Source organism: Adiantum capillus-veneris, chromosome 4, assembly GCF_014529385.1.
Source record: "Adiantum capillus-veneris isolate H3 chromosome 4, ASM1452938v2, whole genome shotgun sequence".
NCBI lineage: Eukaryota > Viridiplantae > Streptophyta > Polypodiopsida > Polypodiales > Pteridaceae > Adiantum > Adiantum capillus-veneris.
This window is the reverse complement of record NC_140934.1, coordinates 153,732,308-153,753,463: the sequence shown is the minus strand read 5'-3', so window position 1 is coordinate 153,753,463 and position 21,156 is coordinate 153,732,308. Positions and strand designations below refer to the sequence as shown.

The window sequence follows — 21,156 nt, the reverse complement described above, 5'->3', positions numbered from 1 at the left end:
TCAACTAGCCCCCGTCATCTCTCCTCCACCAGATGTCTTACGAGCCTTTTTTTTTGTTTTGTTGACAATGCCTGCTTGCTTACAAGGTGTGATACAGGCATTGTGCCTATTGAATCTTTTACACATTTCTAAAGCTTACTTTTAGGTTCTTTTGTACACATTTTTAAGGTTACTTTTAGATTTTTTAAGGCTATTTTGAAAGCTTGGTAATTAAGAAAGATTTGTTGATCCCCCCCCCCCCCCCCTTCTCTCTCTCTCTCTCTCTCTCTCTCTCTCTCTCTCTCTCTCTCTCTCTCTCTCTCTCAGTAAGCAATGTCATTATCTAGGAGTTAGTGACGGCGTTGTTTTATTATTTTTCTCCCCAGTACATGGAGAACCCTCTTGGGTAGCAAGTCCAAATCTGCATGGGTACTGTTGATGCAATAATTGATCTTCTATGTGTAGTTTCTAGCACATGGCGTGTTCTGTGAGATTGATTATTTTTCTTTTGTTGTGTAACTAGCACAACATGACAAGCTGGATGCCTCCTACAAGGAGAGACAACTCCATTGCCAATTTGTGAATGTGATGCTCAAGGAAGTGAAGCAAGGAAAGAGGTTCACCCTCTTCCCCAGGCCACCCTTTGTAGATATTGACAAAACAATCCATGTGTTTGGCACATGTGCTGCATGCGCAGAGTATCTAGAGGTGGTGTATGTTGTGGGCAGTTTCATGTTAGAGTGAAGGCATCAATACCACCCTCTCTGCTTCAATGCACTTTTGCACACTAGTGGAACATGTGTGAAAGAGGGGTGTGGCATGGTAATTCGTGCAATGGAAAAAGCGTATATCAAGGGGCATTATATTGTAAAGGGTAAGTTGGCTCTGTTTTCAATACCGTGGGGCTTTCTACTTTTGGATTATGATGCTGATTGAGTTGAGTCATTTGTGATTGTGAAGACAAGGAAGATGCGATACCTACAAGCCAAGGTGTGCAAGGAACAAGCACAATGGGTGTGAAGAATGGTGGGCCTGGACTAGCAAAGGTTTTTGTTAAGGATGTGGAGGACCTTGCTAGTATGAAACGGGTCAAGACGTCCTTGTGGACTTGGAATTTGGTTGGAGGAAGGATAAAGTGGAGGGGCAGGATATTTACACAACGTGTGAAAGCCAAGGGGTGGATACTTCTATGGAGAAGAGGGAGGTTGTTGAAGGCCAGGAATAGTGTTTGAATGAATATTGTTGACGTTTCTTCAATGGACGGTAACAAGCCACAGGACGAGCAAACCATGTTTAATGAACAGGGTGCAATTGATGAGGTGCTGCTAACTATAGCTAAGGTCGTGGCAGGGCAGGGTGCTATTGAAGAGAATGGCGAGGGAGCGGCTGTTTGTGTTAAGAAAGCGGACAATAGTGAGGATGGTGCTAAAGGTGGGACTGTTGAGAAATATGTAAACAAGGGAAAGGTTCAGGATGACATGACTGATCTGATTGATGTGGACGTGGGTGTTAATGATCGGGAGAAGGTGGACGGCGCAATGCTGACATCCCCAGGTGATTTCACCTTGTCGAACTTGTTGTATGTAGTAGGAAGAAAGCTAGTCCATTGACGTGCCAACAAGTCCCGTGATTGCAAACTTTAGCTTATGCCTACCCTTGTAATTGACAGTTTTGTGTGCTGATGTAATGTGCTGATGTTACATTTTCCTTCTTATATTGTCCTCTCTTGTGGTAGACTCTGACCCTTTGATCTTTGAATTGACCTTGTAAGTTGTTGTAGTATCTTCATTGTGTGCTAATTGACTCAGAATATTATTGACACTGTAGAAATTGATTTGTGTCAAAAACTGACATAGAGCTGCTAAAAGATGTTATGGCTATAGGCATATGGATAATTGTATTTAATGTGAATGGTGTGCTCTTAAAGAGCTACAACCAACCACCATCAAAGATACATTTTTTGCACCTCTCAGTAGAGATGACATCATTTGTATATTGTCCGGGTCAGAGTTATGGTGTGCAATCATGGGATGCAAAGGATGTGCTTGTAAAGTTGTCCAGGCAAGTAGATATTATGATATGGTCATGTTGTAGAAGATAAAAACTAATGCACTTTCTAGGAACATGCCTACCATACTGTCATAGTAGTGATCAAGTAGTCAAAAGTATATGTCTGACCCTCTCATGCCAATTACCAATGTGTACCGTCATTAATTCTGCTTAACTTTCCCGTACTCTTACATATGTGTTTAGCCAAGAAGATTATAAGATGTGGCTACCCAACATCCTTGATGTCCCATGTGTGCTAGGAGATGTTGGTGATAAGCCTATCTTCTTGAAGTTGCTAAGATCAGTGTGGGAAAAACACCCATTGTATAATACCAGCACTACCATACTTGTAGATGAATGTATATATAAGCCTCTCAGAAATGACTATGAGAAGTGTCTGGCCATTTGGTCATATGAGCCTTCTTACCTTGATCCCTACTTTACCTTGTATTTCATGGCCTTTGTCAACCCCCGGCTAGAGGGCTGGATTTCTACTCCCTACCCAATAGCATATAGCCATCAACACCCCCTCTTTGATGTAGAAGCAACATTAGCCCTCACGTTGTTGATTGTTTCATTCAGTGAGAGCGATACACTTGTTGCTTTGACCCCCCTGTCAACCCATGATTTGTGAAACAAAGAAAGAAAATTTTATTGGTGCAGTCTGCTATGTATTCCTCTTTATGTGAAAATGAAAATTCACTAATGTCTATTTAGTCATTTTTCTTACAGTATGCTTTTGTGGTCATTTTGTGTTGATCTTTGGATTTGGTACTCGTAAGTATCAAATTTGCTATTGGTCTTCTCATTGTAGGGTGATTGTAACTCATAGATGCTCCATTGAACAAATTTTATAGTAGAGCTTTTTTTGGAAAAAAATTACCATTCTGGGCTCGAGAAATTATAATTACCAGTATCAAATTTGAAGCCTTTGGTACTAGGAATGTCAACCTTCAGGCTTTGGTACTGGTAAATTGGGTATTGTAAAGTACCAAATTTGGTGCTTCTCATCTCACTATAGGGTGAGTGTAGAAGAAATCTTATTTTGGAGAGAGCTTATTTTGTAAAAGAACTGGGGAAATTAGGTACACCAATACAAAATTTGGTGGTTGTGATACTGGCATTGGAAACTACCAAATTGGTACTGTAAAGTATCAAATTGGGTGTTGTTCACCTCACTACAGGGTGATTGTTGAAGATAGCTTATTTTGAACAAAAACAATATTATGGGGTAAACACCATATTAGAGAGTTTGAAACTTCAGAGCCAATTTGGGAATCACCAATGTCTTGAAGATTTGGCCATATGGACAAATCTCAATTTTTTTTTTAAGACCAAAGCATTACACAAGGTAGTGCTTGAAAATCTCTTCCAAGCCATGCTCTCAAAAATTTGGCTAAGATTTGGCCATGTGGTTAAATCATAAGCTTGTTTTGAAAGTGGGAATTGGGAGCTTCCCAAATTCACTAATATGGTGTTGCTAGGGAAGTTAGGTGTACCAGTACAAAATTTGGTGCTTGTGATACTTGCATTGACAACTACCAACTTTGGTACTATAAAGTACCAAATTGGGTGTTTTTAATATCACTACAAGGTGATTGTTGAAGATAGCTTATTTTAGAAAAAAACAATAGTATGGGATGGGGAAGTTAGGTATATCATTACAAAATTTGGCTCTTTTGATACTGGCATTGGCATCTACCAAATTTGTTTTGTAAAGTACCAAATTTGGTCTTGGTCGTCTCACTACATGGTGATTGTAGAAGAAAGCTTATTTTGGAAAAAGGTTATTTTGAAGAAAAACATTATGGGTTGGGAAAGTTAGGTATATCAATACAAAATTTGGTGCTTTTGATACTGTCATTGAAGACTTCCAAATTTGGTAGTGTAAAGTGCCAAATTTGGTGTTGAATATCTCACTATAGACTGATTGTAGAAGAAAGCCTATTTTGGAAAAAAATATTATGGGATGGGGAAATTTAAATAACACTACCAAATTTGAAGCTTTTGAGGCTTGAAGTATTGGTATTGGTATGTACCAAATTTGGTATTAGCCTCTTCTCATTGTAGGGTGATTCTATGTCATGGAAGTTGGCTATACAAACTTTATAGCAAAGTTAGCATTGTTAAAAAAAAAAAACAACATTGTGAGCTCGAGAAGTAACAATTACCAATAGTAGTAAGTTACAAATTTGGCAGTGTTATTCTCATTGTAAGATGATTCTAAGTCACTATTTTTCAAGTTCTTGTAAATTATGTCATATTACTAACCTCAATAGTGTACCATGTGATGTACATACATAGTGAAGGTAGGGAGGACAAATTACTCAAGCTTGAATGACAGACCTAGTACAAACTACTCAATCTCTCAAATGGAAGAGGTGGGGATGGGCCAAATTCCCTCATTTTCTTCTCCATCGTCATCATATGACATACTATTGTATACATTTTCATAGACCTCATTGATTAAAATAAACATGTTTTGGAGTCAAGACGTAGACTCCATCGGAATTTGTATGGATCTTACAAGGTGGGAATAGATCATGACTGGTGGTGTACAATCAAAAAGGTTGTATGTATCACATTTCCCATCCACTTGGCCATATTAAAAGTCTTCAGTCACAAGTACACCTCTAGCAATCTTGTTGTGCCACTTATCCCTTTGTGATTTGTTTGCCTGGTACATGACTTTGGTGCATTTCAAAAGGTAGAAGTCCTCACGACCTTCAACTACCTTCATTGCAACATTGCCTACTTAAACATGTATCACAAAATCATGAGAGTGTACGAAGACGTAGAGCGCATGGGTCCTCAGGTGAATAACCATCTACACAATGGGTCGTACGCAAGCCTTGGACTCTTTGACATTCCCACTAGATATCTTGTTTCACTTCATCCTTTGAAACCAGCCAGAATACTCTCTATGTCTTAGATCTATGTGACCCAATTGTGTCTCCAAATTTTTCCTTTAGAAAAGTAACAACATCAGTTGCACCATTCATCGGTGCCCCGTTTGGTTTCAGCTCCTCATTTGTTAGTATTCTCTCAATGAAAACACTTGCTCCATCATGCTCGCCTTTTCCATGCCCCGATGCAGAGAAGTTCCACATCATGTGCAAGCCCATCAATTGATGGTACCTGGCAAAAAAGTAAAAAGGTCACGGTGCCTTGAATTGTGATGCTGCACCATCCAACCACACCCAATGATATCACAGACAATGACCTTGATCTTTCAGGCACCTATCATGAAGCATAAATCAATGCTACACAAGCAAAGTATCATGTTTCTTATCATCAATTATGTAGAAATGCAGTGTCTTTTGTATGGAACCTCATAAATTTCTAACATATGTAATATGCACAAGGATTGTTACTTGTGTTGACCACCAATTCATTGAATGTATTTCATTTTGTACTTTGAATGAATAATTCTCCACAAAGTCAATTACAAATACAACAACATTGTTAGGAAATCTAAGCATGCTTTCTTTGAATTGTTGTGCCTACCATTGAAAGATGAAGGCTTTGCAAAAAGGCCATGGAAAGAAGCATGTAAAATTATTTGTAGAACCAAGTCCTTTCATTTCTTTTCACTTCCATCGTCAGCCACATGTCCATTGTTGAAGTCCATGAACACCTTGACAAACACCTCCTTCCTATCATTGGAAATCTCATCTAGGCATAAGGGCAACGTGGTTATGCCACATTGAGAACATTCCCCAACCAAGCATTTCTTTGTGTGGAACTCGTTGTTAACCAGCTTTGGACACAAAATGGATTCCCGCAAACAACTTAGGTGTTGCCATACTACCTGGTTTGCAAAGCATTGATTTGCATCATTTTTGCTACAACACATAAAACATCTACATGTATGAGCTTTTCCATGAAGCCCAAACTTATTTTACCGCATGTGATTGAAAGCCTCCTTGAGGAATAACATCTGCACATGATACATAACACAACAAATATACCGTTCTTTTAGCTTTCAAACAAAGAATGGGTTTAAGGCCTCAAAAGACCTAAGAGACAACTTGATTGTGGGTGTGTTCATTTTGAATCTCTTGTACAGTTCCACCTGAGATACAAAAAAAATGTATGTTTGAATCCTTGAAGATGACACATAGATGCGCTTCAAAAGCTACAATAACCAGACTGAAAAGTTGATAGTAAAGTATCAGATTTCAAATTGAGAATTCAACTAGCAGAGAATTCAGCACAGGACTAGCCTTAAAGACTTGGTAATGTGAAAATACTATCCAAGCCATTGTAAAACTCCAAAATGAGTGCTTTGGGAACTGATTAGCCTTAAGTTTTTTAAAGTCATTGGATGAAGTACCAAAGTATTAATGACTTGGTTATGTGAAAATACTACCCACAACATTGTAAAAGTGCCAAATTTGGAACTCTGGGTACTAGTCCTAAGGACTTGGTACTATGCAAATTGTAGCGTACTAGGTTTGGTGGTTTGGGTGTTGTACATCTCTAGGTTTTGAAGAATCACTTGATGAACTACCAAAGTTCCAAAGCCTCAATGGCTTGGTATTGTGCAAATACTACACACAACATTGTGAGGTACCAGGTTGGGAACTCTCCATACTCTAAAGTTAGGATAACCAAAGAAAGAATACTACAAAGATACATGATAATAGCAATCCCATGGACTTGGTACTGAGAGATAATACCCAAGCCATCCTAAAGTACCAAGATTGGTGCTTTGGGTACTGCTGAACTTTGAAAAATCATTTGATGAACTACAAAAGTTCCAAAGTCTCAATGACTTGGTATTGTGTAAATACTACACACAACATTGTGGAGTACAAGGTTGGAAACTCTGGGTACTCTCAAGTGAAGATTACCAAACAAAAAACACTATAAAAATACATGATAATAGTTGTCCCATGGACTTGGTACTGAGAGATAGTAACCAAGCCATTGTAAAGTACCAAGATTTGTGCTTTGGGTGTTGGGCATCTCTAAAGAATCATTTCATAAACTACCAAAGTTCCAAAGTCTCAATGACTTGGTATTGTGCAAATACTACGCACAACATAGTGAAGTACTAGGCTGGGAACTATGGGTACTCCAAAGTTAAGATTACCAAACATAAAACACTACAAAGAGACATGATAATAGCAGTCCCATGGACTTGGTACTAAGAGATAGTACCCAAGAAATCCTAAAGTACCATGAGTGGTGCTTTGGGTGTTGGTCAACTCTGAAGAATCATTTCATAAACTACCAAAGTTTCAAAGTCTCAATGACTTGGTACTGTGCAAATACTACACACAACATTGTAACTTTTTGTATGCTCTTTACACTGCATAGAATGCATACAATCCCTGGCAAAGCTCCATAATCATCAGATGGAACATCTCCCGAGAAGGACAACACGACACAAACCTGGCCCCCGACAAAACTTTGACCAGCCATATCTTGGCATCCAGGATTCTGATCAATGATCTGAAAAGACTGACAAACTTCATAAATTAAGAACTACACACCCATAACTCCAAATTGGTTTGATCTTCCTGGCATCACTTGGCCTATCTATCTCGGATCTGCAATCACTTCCAACTTTAAAGCCCCGTATCTTGCAGTCTACAGCTCCATTTGACAAGCTGTCTAGACCTGTTCCTTCAGCACTTTGTGGTCTACATATCTAGACTAGAAAATAGCACCTTGGACATTCTTCACTTGCCACCCTACCAGGCCCTATCTGGAGACTTTTTGGCCTATAAAACCACATAAAGCATACATCTCCGCTATCACTTGCCCGCCGCCCAGGCTCTTCCCATCTACTCTAGCCATTTTCCATGCATCTATAAGCATACACATCATTTCCTATGACCTCTACTAGGGTCGACACACTTTGGCTGCACCAACGTTTTCTCCACCATTGTCCATGCGAAAAGCTTGAGCTTTTGTCTTGATTGGTTCTCAACCATGGCAAGGAATTTTTGGAACATAGAAAAGACCTCTTGCTTATGCTTAAGGAGATACACCCACACCTTTTTGGTAGAATCATCTATGAGTGTGATGAAGTAGTTTGCTCCCCTAGAGTTTTTGTGGCATTAGACCACACAAATCATTGTGCACTAAGTCCAAGGGTTTGCCTAGTTTCTTGTTCAATGGAAAAAATGTCAACCTAGTTTTCTCCATATAGACAATGTTCACACAATGGAAAGTGCATGTAATCTAGCACATGTAATTATCAAGAATGCTAAAGTGTTTTCATTCCCTTTTGGCTAATATGCCCTAGCCGGCTATGCGACAATTCAGTAGATGACAGCTCGGCAACATAGATAGAGTGTTAATTGACACTCGAAACAAAAAAAGAGTACATGGATCCATTTTTATGACCTTTCATCATGACAAGGTTTTTCTTGTGGATTAGCCAAGAAGGATTACCAAAAACTATAATGTAGCCAAGATCATCCAATCCCTAGGGATTCACTCTTTATACAAGACAGGACGCCACCTGCGAGCGGACAACTTTGATCAAACCCCTATATACAGCTCATACTAGGAAATATGACTCCCCTTTTTACGCTTATACAAAAATCAATGAAGAAAACTATCATACCCCTATCTTACATATAAAATTTAGGTCTCACATAATCTAGCTGAGTAATACTAGTCAATGAGTGTGTAGCATAGTGACTGGCAATGTACTAAGGAACCACTTCTATTGATAACTAGATGTACCATCAATGTGTCTTATTTTGAATTTTAGTCTATGTGCTTGATCAGCCTGCACTCTAGCTACTCATCCAATTCTGACCCAGCCAAAGTTGGTGTAAATCAACCCGTGACCTACTCCAAATTATCCCTTATCTATGACCAACTTGATGAAAAGTTTGATGTGTGACTTGAAAAAAAACTTTCCCTAAATTCAACCTAGCTCTAGCGCACACCGGTGACCAATCGTTACAAGTAATCAACCCAAGTGAGCCCCCCCCCCCCCCCCCCCCCCCCTTCGATAAATATGATACCCCCCTCCCTTATTTTTAAGCTTGGGAGATAAATTATTGGGGGTCTGCCCCTAACTTATACGCTTATGTAACTTGGTAAAAACCCCCCCTTCCTTGCACTTACGTGGTGCAGTAAGTTTTCCATGGTGAATCCCCCGGGCATCCAATTACCTTATCAAAAGAAAGCTCTTGGTAAGCTTGAACACATGTCTGACATTCTGCAATACAAAAGTAGTGACATTATGCATGTGAAGTTTCACATCACCAATGCCAATAATGTCAAGCTCATAGGAATCACAAAACTTGACTATGCCATGCATGGATGCATAAGAGGAAAACCACTCTCTATGTGGTGCGACATGAAAACTTGCACCAGAATCAAGAATCCAATTTTGTGCATAACCCTCATCCTGTGCAACCAAAGCATCTAAGTTAGATCTGAAGTGAAAATGGGAGCATCTGAGAGATGTGCTGTCACCTCTTCATGAGTCTTTGTTGGCATAATGTTGATCACTAGAGGAGGAGTATGCTCTACTATAGTGGTAGGTATGGGAAAGTCAACCACATTGAGCTCCGCAATCTTTATCGTACTTTTGCCTTTGCCAGAGTTATCTTTTTGCATGTTTTTTTGATCTCTTAGGAAATTGCGACAATTCTTTTTGTAATGGCCCTTCTTATGGCAATAGTAACACTCGACATTTCTCGCATTGCGGTCTCTACTTGAGTGTCTGTGTCTACTAGGACTACGATTATTTTTCTCTCTACTTTTGCTTTTGTATTTGTTCCTTTCACAGCCTCTTGCCTTCGTTGAAGTACTAGCCATAAATGCATCTCCATGACTAGCACCGTCAAGAGATTGACGTCGAATTTCTTTAGTGAGCAATGTATCTATGACAACATTGAACACTAACTTGCCATTCGAAGCCGAATTGCTAATGGCTATGCAAAAGATGTCCCATGAACTGGGTAGAGAGCATAACAAGAATATAGACTTGAGTTCATCGTCAAACTCCTTAAAGACCTAAGATGTGCACTGACTAAATATGGATTTGAACTCATTTAAGTGACCAAAAACCGTGCTACCTTCTTTCATGTTGAGCTTCATAAGCTTTTTCATGAGAAAAACTTTGTTGGATGCACTTTTGCTCTCTCATGCTGAACATAAGCTATCCCAAAGTTCCTTGGTTGTTGTCTTCCTTGATAGTGAAGAACACTGACTCATCTAGATGTAGACGTATCGTAGCCATGGCTCTTGTATTCAAAAGCTCTCACTGAGCTTGCGTATAGTCATCCTACTCTGCACGCTCTTTCAACGATTCTGATAGGCCTTTGTTTGTCAAAACATCTTTCATGCGCTCTTTTCACTTGGTGAAGTTGCTGCCATCAAACTTGCCAATAAAATACTCCTCCTATACTGAAGAAGAAGCCATCACTGACAAGAGGGTTTGAGAGGTGCCAAATATGGCAAGTGAAGGGGATCGGGGAGCACCACAGACGGAGAGTGAGAGAGAGAGAACGAGACACACACACGATGTGGGTGGGGAGACTCCAAAGAGTGAGCAGCCCCCTATACACTTATGCTATGTATAAGGTATACAAGTCAGTGGGCGCCCAGACTCTGGGTGGCCGGGCAAGGCACAGACGCCTATACCCCAACAACCTCCCACTTAAAGGCGACTGTGCCTTTAAGCAAGAGAACCTAGTCTAAAGACTACAAAAGGCGAGAGAAAACTGCTCTCAACCGATGCCCACTGGCTGGCTGTGATCGTGTGCATCCGGTTGTTCTGCTCCCGTGTAAGTCCATACACCACCAGACGTACCGCACACATACTGCAAGTATGTATGCAATACCTGCATATCTCCCTCGTGCACTATGCCATCATCAGTCAACAAACGATTGACAACCCCAACTGCAAATGCTCCCACTGCAGCTGCGATATCCGGTCTCAAGATCAACATCTCATACATGAGACCACCAAATGCCGATGCAATGCTAGCAGGCCCTGCTAGCTCTACGGAGCATGCATCAACATATATATCCCTGGCAATAGGCATCTCTGACTGACAAGGCGTGTCAGCCACATGCATCTCCTGACTGTCCACAAAAGATGCATCAACCTGTCGTGCAACCTCAGAGTAAACCAGCTCCTCTAGGTGTCTGCTGGAAGATATATCCTGCACAACTATATCCCCATACTCACTTTCGAGCATAGAAAGGAATGATTGCATAATCGCTGACGTCTCAGCCTCCTCTGCAATCATCCACTGCAAACATGACCACTCAATCTGCTGTGACTCACTAGAGCTCTCATGCTCTAACTTCGTATGCATAGACTCTTGCACAGTGTCCTCCTGTTGTGACTCACTAGAGCAAGACCGCTCTACTTGTCTATCCTGCATAGAAGTATCTCGCACAACTGACTCTCTGCTTTGCTCAGTCACTAGCAAAGTATGCATGTCTGACTCTGTCACCTCTTTGTGTGACTGCTCAAGTCGTGCCCCAACTGTGTGCACAACGAGCTCACTACTCTGCACTCCATGCAAAGCACCCTACAACCCATGAGCAAAAGAGACTCGCCTGCTCTCTCGCTCTCTGCCTGGCTGCATGATCACAGAGACAACACCGTCTCTCTCGTGATCCACATGCAATGGGTAACCTGTACCACTCCTGGCACCTCTCGCAATCACTAGCGAACCCAAATGCATCACAAAAGATCACTCAAGCAGCGATACCCGACATCCACTATACCGTAACTGTCTGACTAAGATCAAATCCCGTCTCAGATCTGGCACATAACGCACATGACGCAGGGTAAATCTCATACCAATGGGCAAAGACAAACATACGTCTCCTGCACCCTCAATGTCATACACAGCACCATCAGCCATGTGCACACAACCAAGTCTCCCACGAGAAAACGTGCTAAACCACTCACGATGTGACGTGACATGGAAAGTAGCATCTGAATCTAGTAACCAATGTGAAGACAATGTGCAATCTGATATGCAATCCGTAGACATAAGATCGTCTGAAGACAAGCTAGATGTAAATGTGACATCGCCGTCACAATCATACTCAGTAACCACCGTACTGATCTCACTAGCATCTGTCATGCCCAAATCTGCATCACGCATCTATCGCCTCCGTTGTCTCAAACACCTGAAACATCGACGCCTAATGTGCCCTCTATGTCCACAATGCCAACATGCCAAGTCTCTATGCCGTCGAGACTTGCGTGTGGGATCAATATCTCCCATGGACATAGAAGTGGGACTAGACTTCCCTGCAGACATGGATGTCGCGTACATAGCATGTAAACTCTACCATAAAGCATGAGTTGTAGTCTCCCTCGAGGCCTGCCAGTCAACAGACTCAATCAGATGCAAACGAATCGTAGACATTGCCAACTCATCAAGATCCTGCCAATCATCATCACGCATAGACTTGGGCTTCGCCGATAAACCACACAAGGGTTTATCCTGCCCCAAATCTGCCAATGCAACATGCATATGCTCCTTCCAAGCAACAAAATCTGCACCATCAAACTGTGTCAGACCATAACGCTGGAAGTCAAATGAAAAATCAGCCATAATGCTCGCAAAAGAGCAACCAACAATGAGTAGCAAATGTCAACCAAATCAGCCCTAAACTGGCTCGAATCGCATCAACAAAAGTCTGCAAATATGGCTGTAAATCAGCCCCAAAACACCCCCAAAATTCTGTTCTTAAACAGCTGCATGAACAAGTCACAAATGTGTCCCAAATCAGCCTACAACTGAGCCATACATGGACACCTGCAAAGAGGAAACAATGGCTGAAAATTCAGCGCCCAAATAAGACCTCAAACCTGCCTGTAAACTTGTAAACCTGTAGCTGAAACCTGTTGAAAAACCTCAAGCCATTAGTGCTCGAATCCGGCTACCTAGCTCGTAGCCACACAAGCATACATCACAACATTCACTCTTGTGAGTGTGTCAAGATAACTGTACGCCTCTCAAACCTGTGAGCGAATCACCAAGCCCACACTGTGCGGTATCGATGCATACACGCACAAATCTCCCACCTGCAGAGAACACCGCACGCAAATGTCATAAAATCTAATATCTAACTAACCCAAATGATTTTCTCATATTAAATTGATCACTTAATGTGGGAGAATAAACGGGAACAAGTGTTAAGATATAGGTATGTGCTTATAGATCTATCTCAACACGGGGCCAATGGTAAAGGGGCCCAAAAGGGAGATGGTCTATCAAAGAGCAAGGCTAACCAATGGAGCATAAGACCTTAGGGTTAGCTTCATTGAAGACCTCCAATAAATGTGTGTAAAAGTCCTTTGACCTTAAGTAAGCTAGGGCTGAGCTTGAGGTGGGAACGCGGCCCAAGCTCGAGGTGCTTGTCATGCTTGAGGTGCTTGTCATGCTTGAGGTGTTTTTCATGCTTGAGGTGCTTGATTAAGATGCTTGAGGTGCTTGACTGGCTCCATGCTTAAGGTGCTTGACTTGCTGCATGATTAAAGTACTTGAGGTGCCTTGAGAAGCTTGCCTGAGATGCTTGTGGGAACACCCCCTAGTTCAAGTGCTTTGTCATGCTTGATGAGTAAGGTGCTTGATCACCTAAAGTCAAAATCATTCCTACAAGAGGGGGGGCGATCCCTTTTCCTAGGAGCTAGAGAGAGAACACCCACTCACACACACAAGGGAAGCCCCAACTTGAAGAGGCAGCAAGGACACATGTCAGGCCCCTACCCATGTTACCTTCATGTGTTGCTTGAAGCCTATTGGCTAAGCTTCAAAGGGGTCCAATGATAAATTACTGGAATTATCTAATTGATTTTTTCATTTATCAAGTCCTCTCTCTCAAAGGGGAAAGGGGGACACTTGTCCCAAGGCTACCGATGTTGCTTGTAATGGCTCTTGCTTGTGATTGGCTAGGCCTGGAAGGGTCCAATGAGCTTCGGGCATGAGCTACAAGGGGGGGTCGACCCAAGCAAGCTAGGGGGGTGCCTAGGGGGTATACTCACCCACACACACTCACAATCACTCTCATTGTGTGCTATGCAAAGTGCAAGAGCTCCCTCTCCAAGCAAGTAGAGGTTGAGAGCCTACACCAACACTTTTGGCTATGGAGTGCAAATCCAACCAAGAGCCATGCTTCAATGCTTAAGCTTTCCATCTCCTTCTTCTTCATTACTATGCTATTATGTATTCTAGCAACAAAAGTATGATAAGTGAGGAACTAATTCTTTCTCCTACGAAATGTTTCTTCTTCCTCTTCCCTACCCTCATTCCCTGCTAGCTCTCTCCACCTTCGAAGGTGTTTGAGGTCTTGGGACTGAGGCTTGGGATAGTTAAAGATTTCTTCAAGTTTATGTTATGTTTGTGGTGCATGAAGCCTTCCATCTTCATGGCATCACCTAGGTCATAAGGAACACAAAGAGTGTATTGTAACAAGTCTCTCTTTATGGGAGAAATCATAATACAAATGCCTATTGGAGGGGGGACCGGCTCCACATAAATCCGGTCCTCAATTGTTGTCATGTTCTCTAAACTCTCTCTCTTGCAAAAGTATTGTCTATGCCAAGTTAACTAATTGCTATGATTATGTTGCTATCTTCAATTATGTCTACCGCTATGCTCACAAAATCATTTCTTGAAAGTACTCTCATTAAATTCCGCTATTCTCAAATTGAATAGGCAAATTCCATTACATTGGTATCAGAGCATTTGGTTTCTCTTTTCTTGCTTAAGAAGAGAGGTCCTTAAGTAGCCTATAAATGGTTGATGTTGTTAATTATAATAGAGTAAGTGGAATTGGGATCTAATACCGGTTTTGTTAAGCCCACTATGTGGGGGATGGTGCACACCTCGGGAGCTTTGGACTTAATAATGGAGTCTTTTTAGACTTGCCTACGGCTTTACCATTATTGAGCCATAAGAAGTCCGAAAGGAGCTAGCCCTTGGCAACTCTGCTATGTTAGACCTACTCCTCTACTCTCTATAATTAACCACTTTGAGCCGTGGGTGTAGATACTTAAGAGCCGATTTTCAAAGGCTAAGAGGAGTGGCAACTAAGGTTTTGAATTGCCAAAGCATACACTAAGTACATACATAAAATTTTGTTAACATGGCTGACAATAATCAAGAGAGTAGAATGAACATTGATAGCTTTGATTTTGCACATGAAGGTGCTAATGATGATGCTCCCATGTTTGTGAATTATCTTGTGACTAGGTTGCAACAAGCTATGGGCAACCCTACCTTGCAAGCCGAAGTTACTCAACAACTTCGTGCCTATGGAATTTCCCTTCCTCTCCAAGAGGAGAGAGAGCTTAGGAGGCCTCTTGAAGAGACCCCCAAAAGAAGACTCTCTCCCATTCGAGAGGAGGAATCCAAAGAGAAAGAAAGCAATGAAAGTCTAAGTTCTTCTGAAGATGTGGCTCCACGAAGAAGGCGGTCTAGACGATCGCCTACTCCTCCCAAGATGAAAAGAGCAACCCATAGTCCTTCTCCTCATCACTCTCAAAGGCAAGAGAGGAAACAAAGGAAGAAAAGGGCTAGGAAGAGGTCACCCTCTTCTCCTTCTTCTTCACCTTCCTTCTCTTCCGATGAAAGTTATGGCTATTCTCCTAGAGAATACAAGAGGGGAGGGCATCGCAAATCATTTCCTGCATGGCGAAGGTCACAAAAGCTAAAGAAGTTCAAGGAGGGAGGAAAGAGTATCTCTTTTCTCACCTACGATGGCACCTTTGGTGCTACCGACAAAGTGTTGGCCTTCATCCAGCAATTTGATGCGGCCTTTGGGGACGAGGGCTTCACAGAGTCCTCCAAGCTACGCCATGTAGCTATGCACTTCCAAAAATCAGCTCGTCAATGGTGGGATAGCCTTCGTGGCAATGGAGAAGCCCCAAAGACATGGAAAACTCTACGAGTTTCCATCATGAAGAAATTTCTTCCAAGCGATACTAAAGATAAAGTTCTTACCGAATGGCGCGGCTTGAAGCTCCTCTCTCATGAGTCTATCAACAAGTATGTAGATAAGTTTTGGGATTTACATCTCAAAGCTACTGTCTTTCAAAAGATAGACTTTGCTGAGCAAAGACAGCAATTCTGTGCGGGATTACCTGAAGAGATGGCCGAATATATCAACTCTCAACGGCCCGGTACTATTACCGAAGTAATCCACCACACCATGGTTGCTTCACACATCAATTTCCATCAAGGGGCTAGACGTAATGTCAAGCCCATGGAAAACAAAGATAAAAATGATGCAAAGGGGAAATCCAATGCTCAAAATAATTCCCAAGGCACTTCCAACAACAACAACAACAATCGGTCCAAGGAGAAGGGAGTTTACAAAGGTAAAAAAAAACTCTCTCCTGAAGAGCTTGAAGCTTTTCGCAAGGACCATAAGTGTTTCAAGTGTGGGGAGCAAGGACATGGCTATCGTTCTTGCCCCAAGAAGAATACTCGCAATGAGACTCCTAGGGCTTCCACCATCAAAGCTCCAAAAGAGGATGCTCATTGCAAAGGATCATCACTCTCCTATGCTTGGGGAAAGGTAAGAGAGCATGCTGCCTTCATCTTGTTTGACCCTGGCTCTACTCTCAACTTCATATCAATAGAGTTGGCCACCAAGTTGGGCATTCAAGCTTTTGAGATGGGAGATATAGTAACAGCTGATGCAGCTTTCAAGGGACAACAAGCCTCCGTTACTCCCTTGATTGGGAAGTTGAGGCTTCATGTCCAAAGCTATGTCGACAAAGAAGACTTCTTCATCTCTCCCCTCCAACATCAGGATGTTATCCTAGGGGCACCATGGTTTGATCGCATGGCTGCCAACATGAAGTTCCCTGAAAGGAGAATTTACTTCACCTACAGGGGAAAGAACATGTATATAGATGCTAGTGAGCGTGGTCGCACTATTCCACTTGTAAATCCTCTTTCTTTTGATAAATCAATGAAGAGCTCAGTTTCTGCGTACATGATTTATGTCAAAGAGTCTCTAAAAGCTAATAATGTTTCATCAAATGAAAATGATAGGAATCAAGAAGAGTTAGACTTGTCTACTTTTCTAAAAGGATTCCAAGATGTGTTCATCGATGATATCCCTATGGACCTACCTCCAAAACGAGGGGATGATGACCATCGTATTGAGCTCCTTCCAGGAAGCTCACCGCCTAACAAACCTCCTTATCGAGTCTCACAAGCTCAACAAGAGGAGATCATGAGGCAAGTACAAGAGCTGGTAGACAAAGGGATGGTGAGGCCTAGTTCCTCTCCCTTTTGTTCTCCAGTCCTTTTAGTGCAAAAGAAAGATGGTACATACCGTATGTGTGTGGACTATCGAGCACTAAACCATATCACTATCAAAAACAGATTTCCCGTACCTCGGGTAGAAGATCTGTTTGATAAGCTACAAGGCTCTACCTACTTCAGTAGGATTGACCTTAAGAGTGGCTATCATCAAATAAGGATAGTGGATGAGGATATCTTAAAGACCGCGTTTCGCACAACATTTGGTCTTTATGAATATCTAGTCATGCCTTTTGGCTTGACTAATGCACCAGCTACGTTCAATCGTTTGATGGAGAAAATTTTTAGACCATATCGAAAATTCACTGGAGTGTTCTTCGATGATATCATCATCTACTCCAAGTCTTTGGAGGAACATAAGCAACATCTCCAAGTGATTTTTCAAGCCTTGAGGGAGAACAAACTTTTTCTCAACCAAAAGAAAAGTGAATTCTTCCTTCAAGAGATTCAATATCTAGGCCATATTATCTCTCACGATGGTATTCGTATGGATCCATCAAAGTTAGAGGTAATAAAATCATGGCCTAACCCAAGGAATCTACATGAGCTAAGAAGCTTTATTGGTATGTGTGCATACTATAGACGCTTCATAGCAAAATTCTCTCAAGTAGCAGGACCACTACATGACTTAACCAAGAAGAACGTTAAGTTTGTATGGACTGCTAAGGAGCAAAATGCTTTTGAAAAACTCAAAGAGAAGCTTACTTCCCAACCAATCCTCATGCTTCCGGATCTCTCAAAGCCATTTGAGGTCCAATGTGATGCTTGTGGTGATTGCCTTGGAGCGGTTTTGCTTCAAGAAGGGCATGCCATAGCATATGAGAGCCGAAGGCTCAATGGTGATGAACGAGTCTTGGGCATTTATGAGAAAGAGCTTTTAGCTGTTCTACATGCCCTAGACACATGGAAGCACTACCTATTGGGGACTCCATTTATCCTACGAACCGACCACCAAAGTCTCAAGTATTTCATGACGCAAACCAAGCTTTCCGACAAACAAATGAGGTGGGAAAATTTTATTTCGCAATTTAATTTCCATATTGCTCACATAGCTGGTAAGCACAATCAAGTTGCCGATGCACTTTCACGACGACCAAAAGTTAATGCGGTGTCTATAGCTACTCACAATGATCTATCCTCTATGATAGATGAGTATGCTACTGACCCTGACTTTAGAGACATAATGTCAGCCCTTGCTTTGGGGAAGAAAGAGGAACCATTCACCTTGCAGGATGGTTATCTTCTCCACGGCAATAGGCTATGTGTTACCCATTCCCTTCGTGAAAAGGTTATGTATGAATCCCATGCTCCCCCATATGCAGGGCATAGAGGTATTCAACCTACTCTCCGAGGAGTAGAGACGTATTTCTATTGGCCTACCATGAAAGTGGACATACAAGAGTATGTTTCAAAATGTGTAGTATGCCAAAAGACCAAGTATGATAGAGGGAAGCAACCTGGATTACTCCAGCCATTGCCTATTCCAAATTCACCATGGGAGAGTATATCCATGGATTTCATCTTTGGATTACCCAAGTCTATCCATGGGAATACAGGAATATGGACAATAGTCGACAGGTTTAGCAAGCAAGCACATTTTATTCCTGTCAAAAAGACTATTAAGGCACATCAAATGGCAACTCTCTTCATATCTCAGATTTTCAAACACCATGGATTACCCACATCCATCCTGTCAGATAGAGATCCTAGAATGACCAGTAATTTCTGGAAAGGTCTCTTTGAAAATCTAGGAACAAGATTGAATTTCTCTTCGGCCTATCACCCACAAACGGATGGCCAAAGTGAGATAGCCAATCTTACGATACTCGATCTACTCAAGACTTATGTTACCGAAGTAGATCAACGCTCACAATGGGAAAAGTATTTACCGCTAGTAGAGTATGCCTACAATAATACTGTACATACTTCTACGGGCAAAGCACCTTTCGAGATCATAGAAGGAAGACCTAAAAGTCCCTTGCTACTGAAAGTACATGGGAAGATCTTCGCCGCCGATGAGTATAGCCGTGACCTACAAAAATCTTTTCAAAAGATTAGGGAGGCTATAGCCATCTCTCAACAAAGGCAAAAAGCTGCTGCTGATAAGCACAGAAGAGCCTTAATGTTCAAAGAAAATGATTGGGTCTTACTCAAGTTTCCTAAGGCTCGATTAAGGCAAACGACGGGCAAAAATCCTACGGGCCATCAAAAGTATTATGCTAAACTAGCAAAAAGATACTATGGTCCTTTCCAAATCTTGAAGCCTATCAATGAGACGGCTTATCAACTCAAGTTGCCCAACCATTGGCTTATACACAATGCCTTTCATGTAAGCTTACTTAAGCCCTACAAAGGAGAGCCACCAATTGAACCAATTATTGAAGACCCTCCCGAAGTTGAAGACCAAGAAGAGGTGCTACAACCCGAAGCTATCCTTCGGCATGAAGACAAGGTACTACGACATGGTAAGATTATCCGACGGTATCTTATTAAGTTCAAAAATTATCCTTTTGAAGATGCTAAATGGATGCAAGGAGTACAACTTAAGGATAGTATAAACCTTGTCAATGCTTACAATGCTACATTAGAGTAAGCAAATGTACAAATTTCTTTTAAATAACTCATGTTTTTGTCTTATATGACTAGTCCTCTTTTTAATTGTGCACAAATTTAACTAGTATGCATGCTTAGAATCATGTTTGTGATGACGACGTCTCTCAAACACCAAGTAGAATTTGTCACTCTACTATGGGAGAATGAAATGGACTAAAAGAGCAGACATGCTTGCGGCAGCTATGTCTCCCAAGCACCAAATGGATTAGTCATCCATCTTGGAAAGATGTCGTAGGGTAAAAAGGGATCCTTTACCCACTAAGTACGATTGACTAATGACTAAGACTTTATCTATTCTACCTCATAGTCGAGGACGACTATGATTTCAAGAGAGAGGTAATGTCATAAAATCTAATATCTAACTAACCCAAATGATTTTCTCATATTAAATTGATCACTTAATGTGGGAGAATAAACGGGAACAAGTGTTAAGATATAGGTATGTGCTTATAGATCTATCTCAACACGGGGCCAATGGTAAAGGGGCCCAAAAGGGAGATGGTCTATCAAAGAGCAAGGCTAACCAATGGAGCATAAGACCTTAGGGTTAGCTTCATTGAAGACCTCCAATAAATGTGTGTAAAAGTCCTTTGACCTTAAGTAAGCTAGGGCTGAGCTTGAGGTGGGAACCCGGCCCAAGCTCGAGGTGCTTGTCATGCTTGAGGTGCTTGTCATGCTTGAGGTGTTTTTCATGCTTGAGGTGCTTGATTAAGATGCTTGAGGTGCTTGACTGGCTCCATGCTTGAGGTGCTTGACTTGCTGCATGATTAAAGTACTTGAGGTGCCTTGAGAAGCTTGCCTGAGATGCTTGTGGGAACACCCCCTAGTTCAAGTGCTTTGTCATGCTTGATGAGTAAGGTGCTTGATCACCTAAAGTCAAAATCATTCCTACAAGAGGGGGGGCGAGCCCTTTTCCTAGGAGCTAGAGAGAGAACACCCACTCACACACACAAGGGAAGCCCCAACTTGAAGAGGCAGCAAGGACACATGTCAGGCCCCTACCCATGTTACCTTCATGTGTTGCTTGAAGCCTATTGGCTAAGCTTCAAAGGGGTCCAAGGATAAATTACTTGAATTATCTAATTGATTTTTTCATTTATCAAGTCCTCTCTCTCAAAGGGGAAAGGGGGACACTTGTCCCAAGGCTACCCATGTTGCTTGTAATGGCTCTTGCTTGTGATTGGCTAGGCCTGGAAGGGTCCAATGAGCTTCAGGCATGAGCTACAAG

The 21,156-nt window shown here is 41.8% G+C and overlaps 1 protein-coding gene across 1 annotated transcript; it reads left to right on the top strand.

Moving 5' to 3' along the window:
- Nucleotides 1-798: 798 nt before the first annotated feature.
- LOC147460184 (uncharacterized) lies at nucleotides 799-1,589 on the top strand. The gene is made up of 3 exons (XM_086511681.1): nucleotides 799-853; nucleotides 940-1,056; nucleotides 1,348-1,589. The coding sequence occupies exons 1-3, from the start codon at nucleotides 799-801 to the stop codon at nucleotides 1,587-1,589; spliced, it is 414 nt and encodes a 137-aa protein (XP_086367807.1).
- Nucleotides 1,590-21,156: the final 19,567 nt, after the last annotated feature.

Coding starts and splice junctions, on each gene's coding strand:
- LOC147460184 (XM_086511681.1), top strand. CDS start 799: ATGGTAATTCGTGCAATGGAAAAAGCGTATATCAAGGGGCATTATATT. Junction 854..939: donor GGGGCATTATATTGTAAAGG/GTAAGTTGGCTC, acceptor GTGATTGTGAAG/ACAAGGAAGATGCGATACCT. Junction 1,057..1,347: donor GGATGTGGAGGACCTTGCTA/GTATGAAACGGG, acceptor GTGCTATTGAAG/AGAATGGCGAGGGAGCGGCT.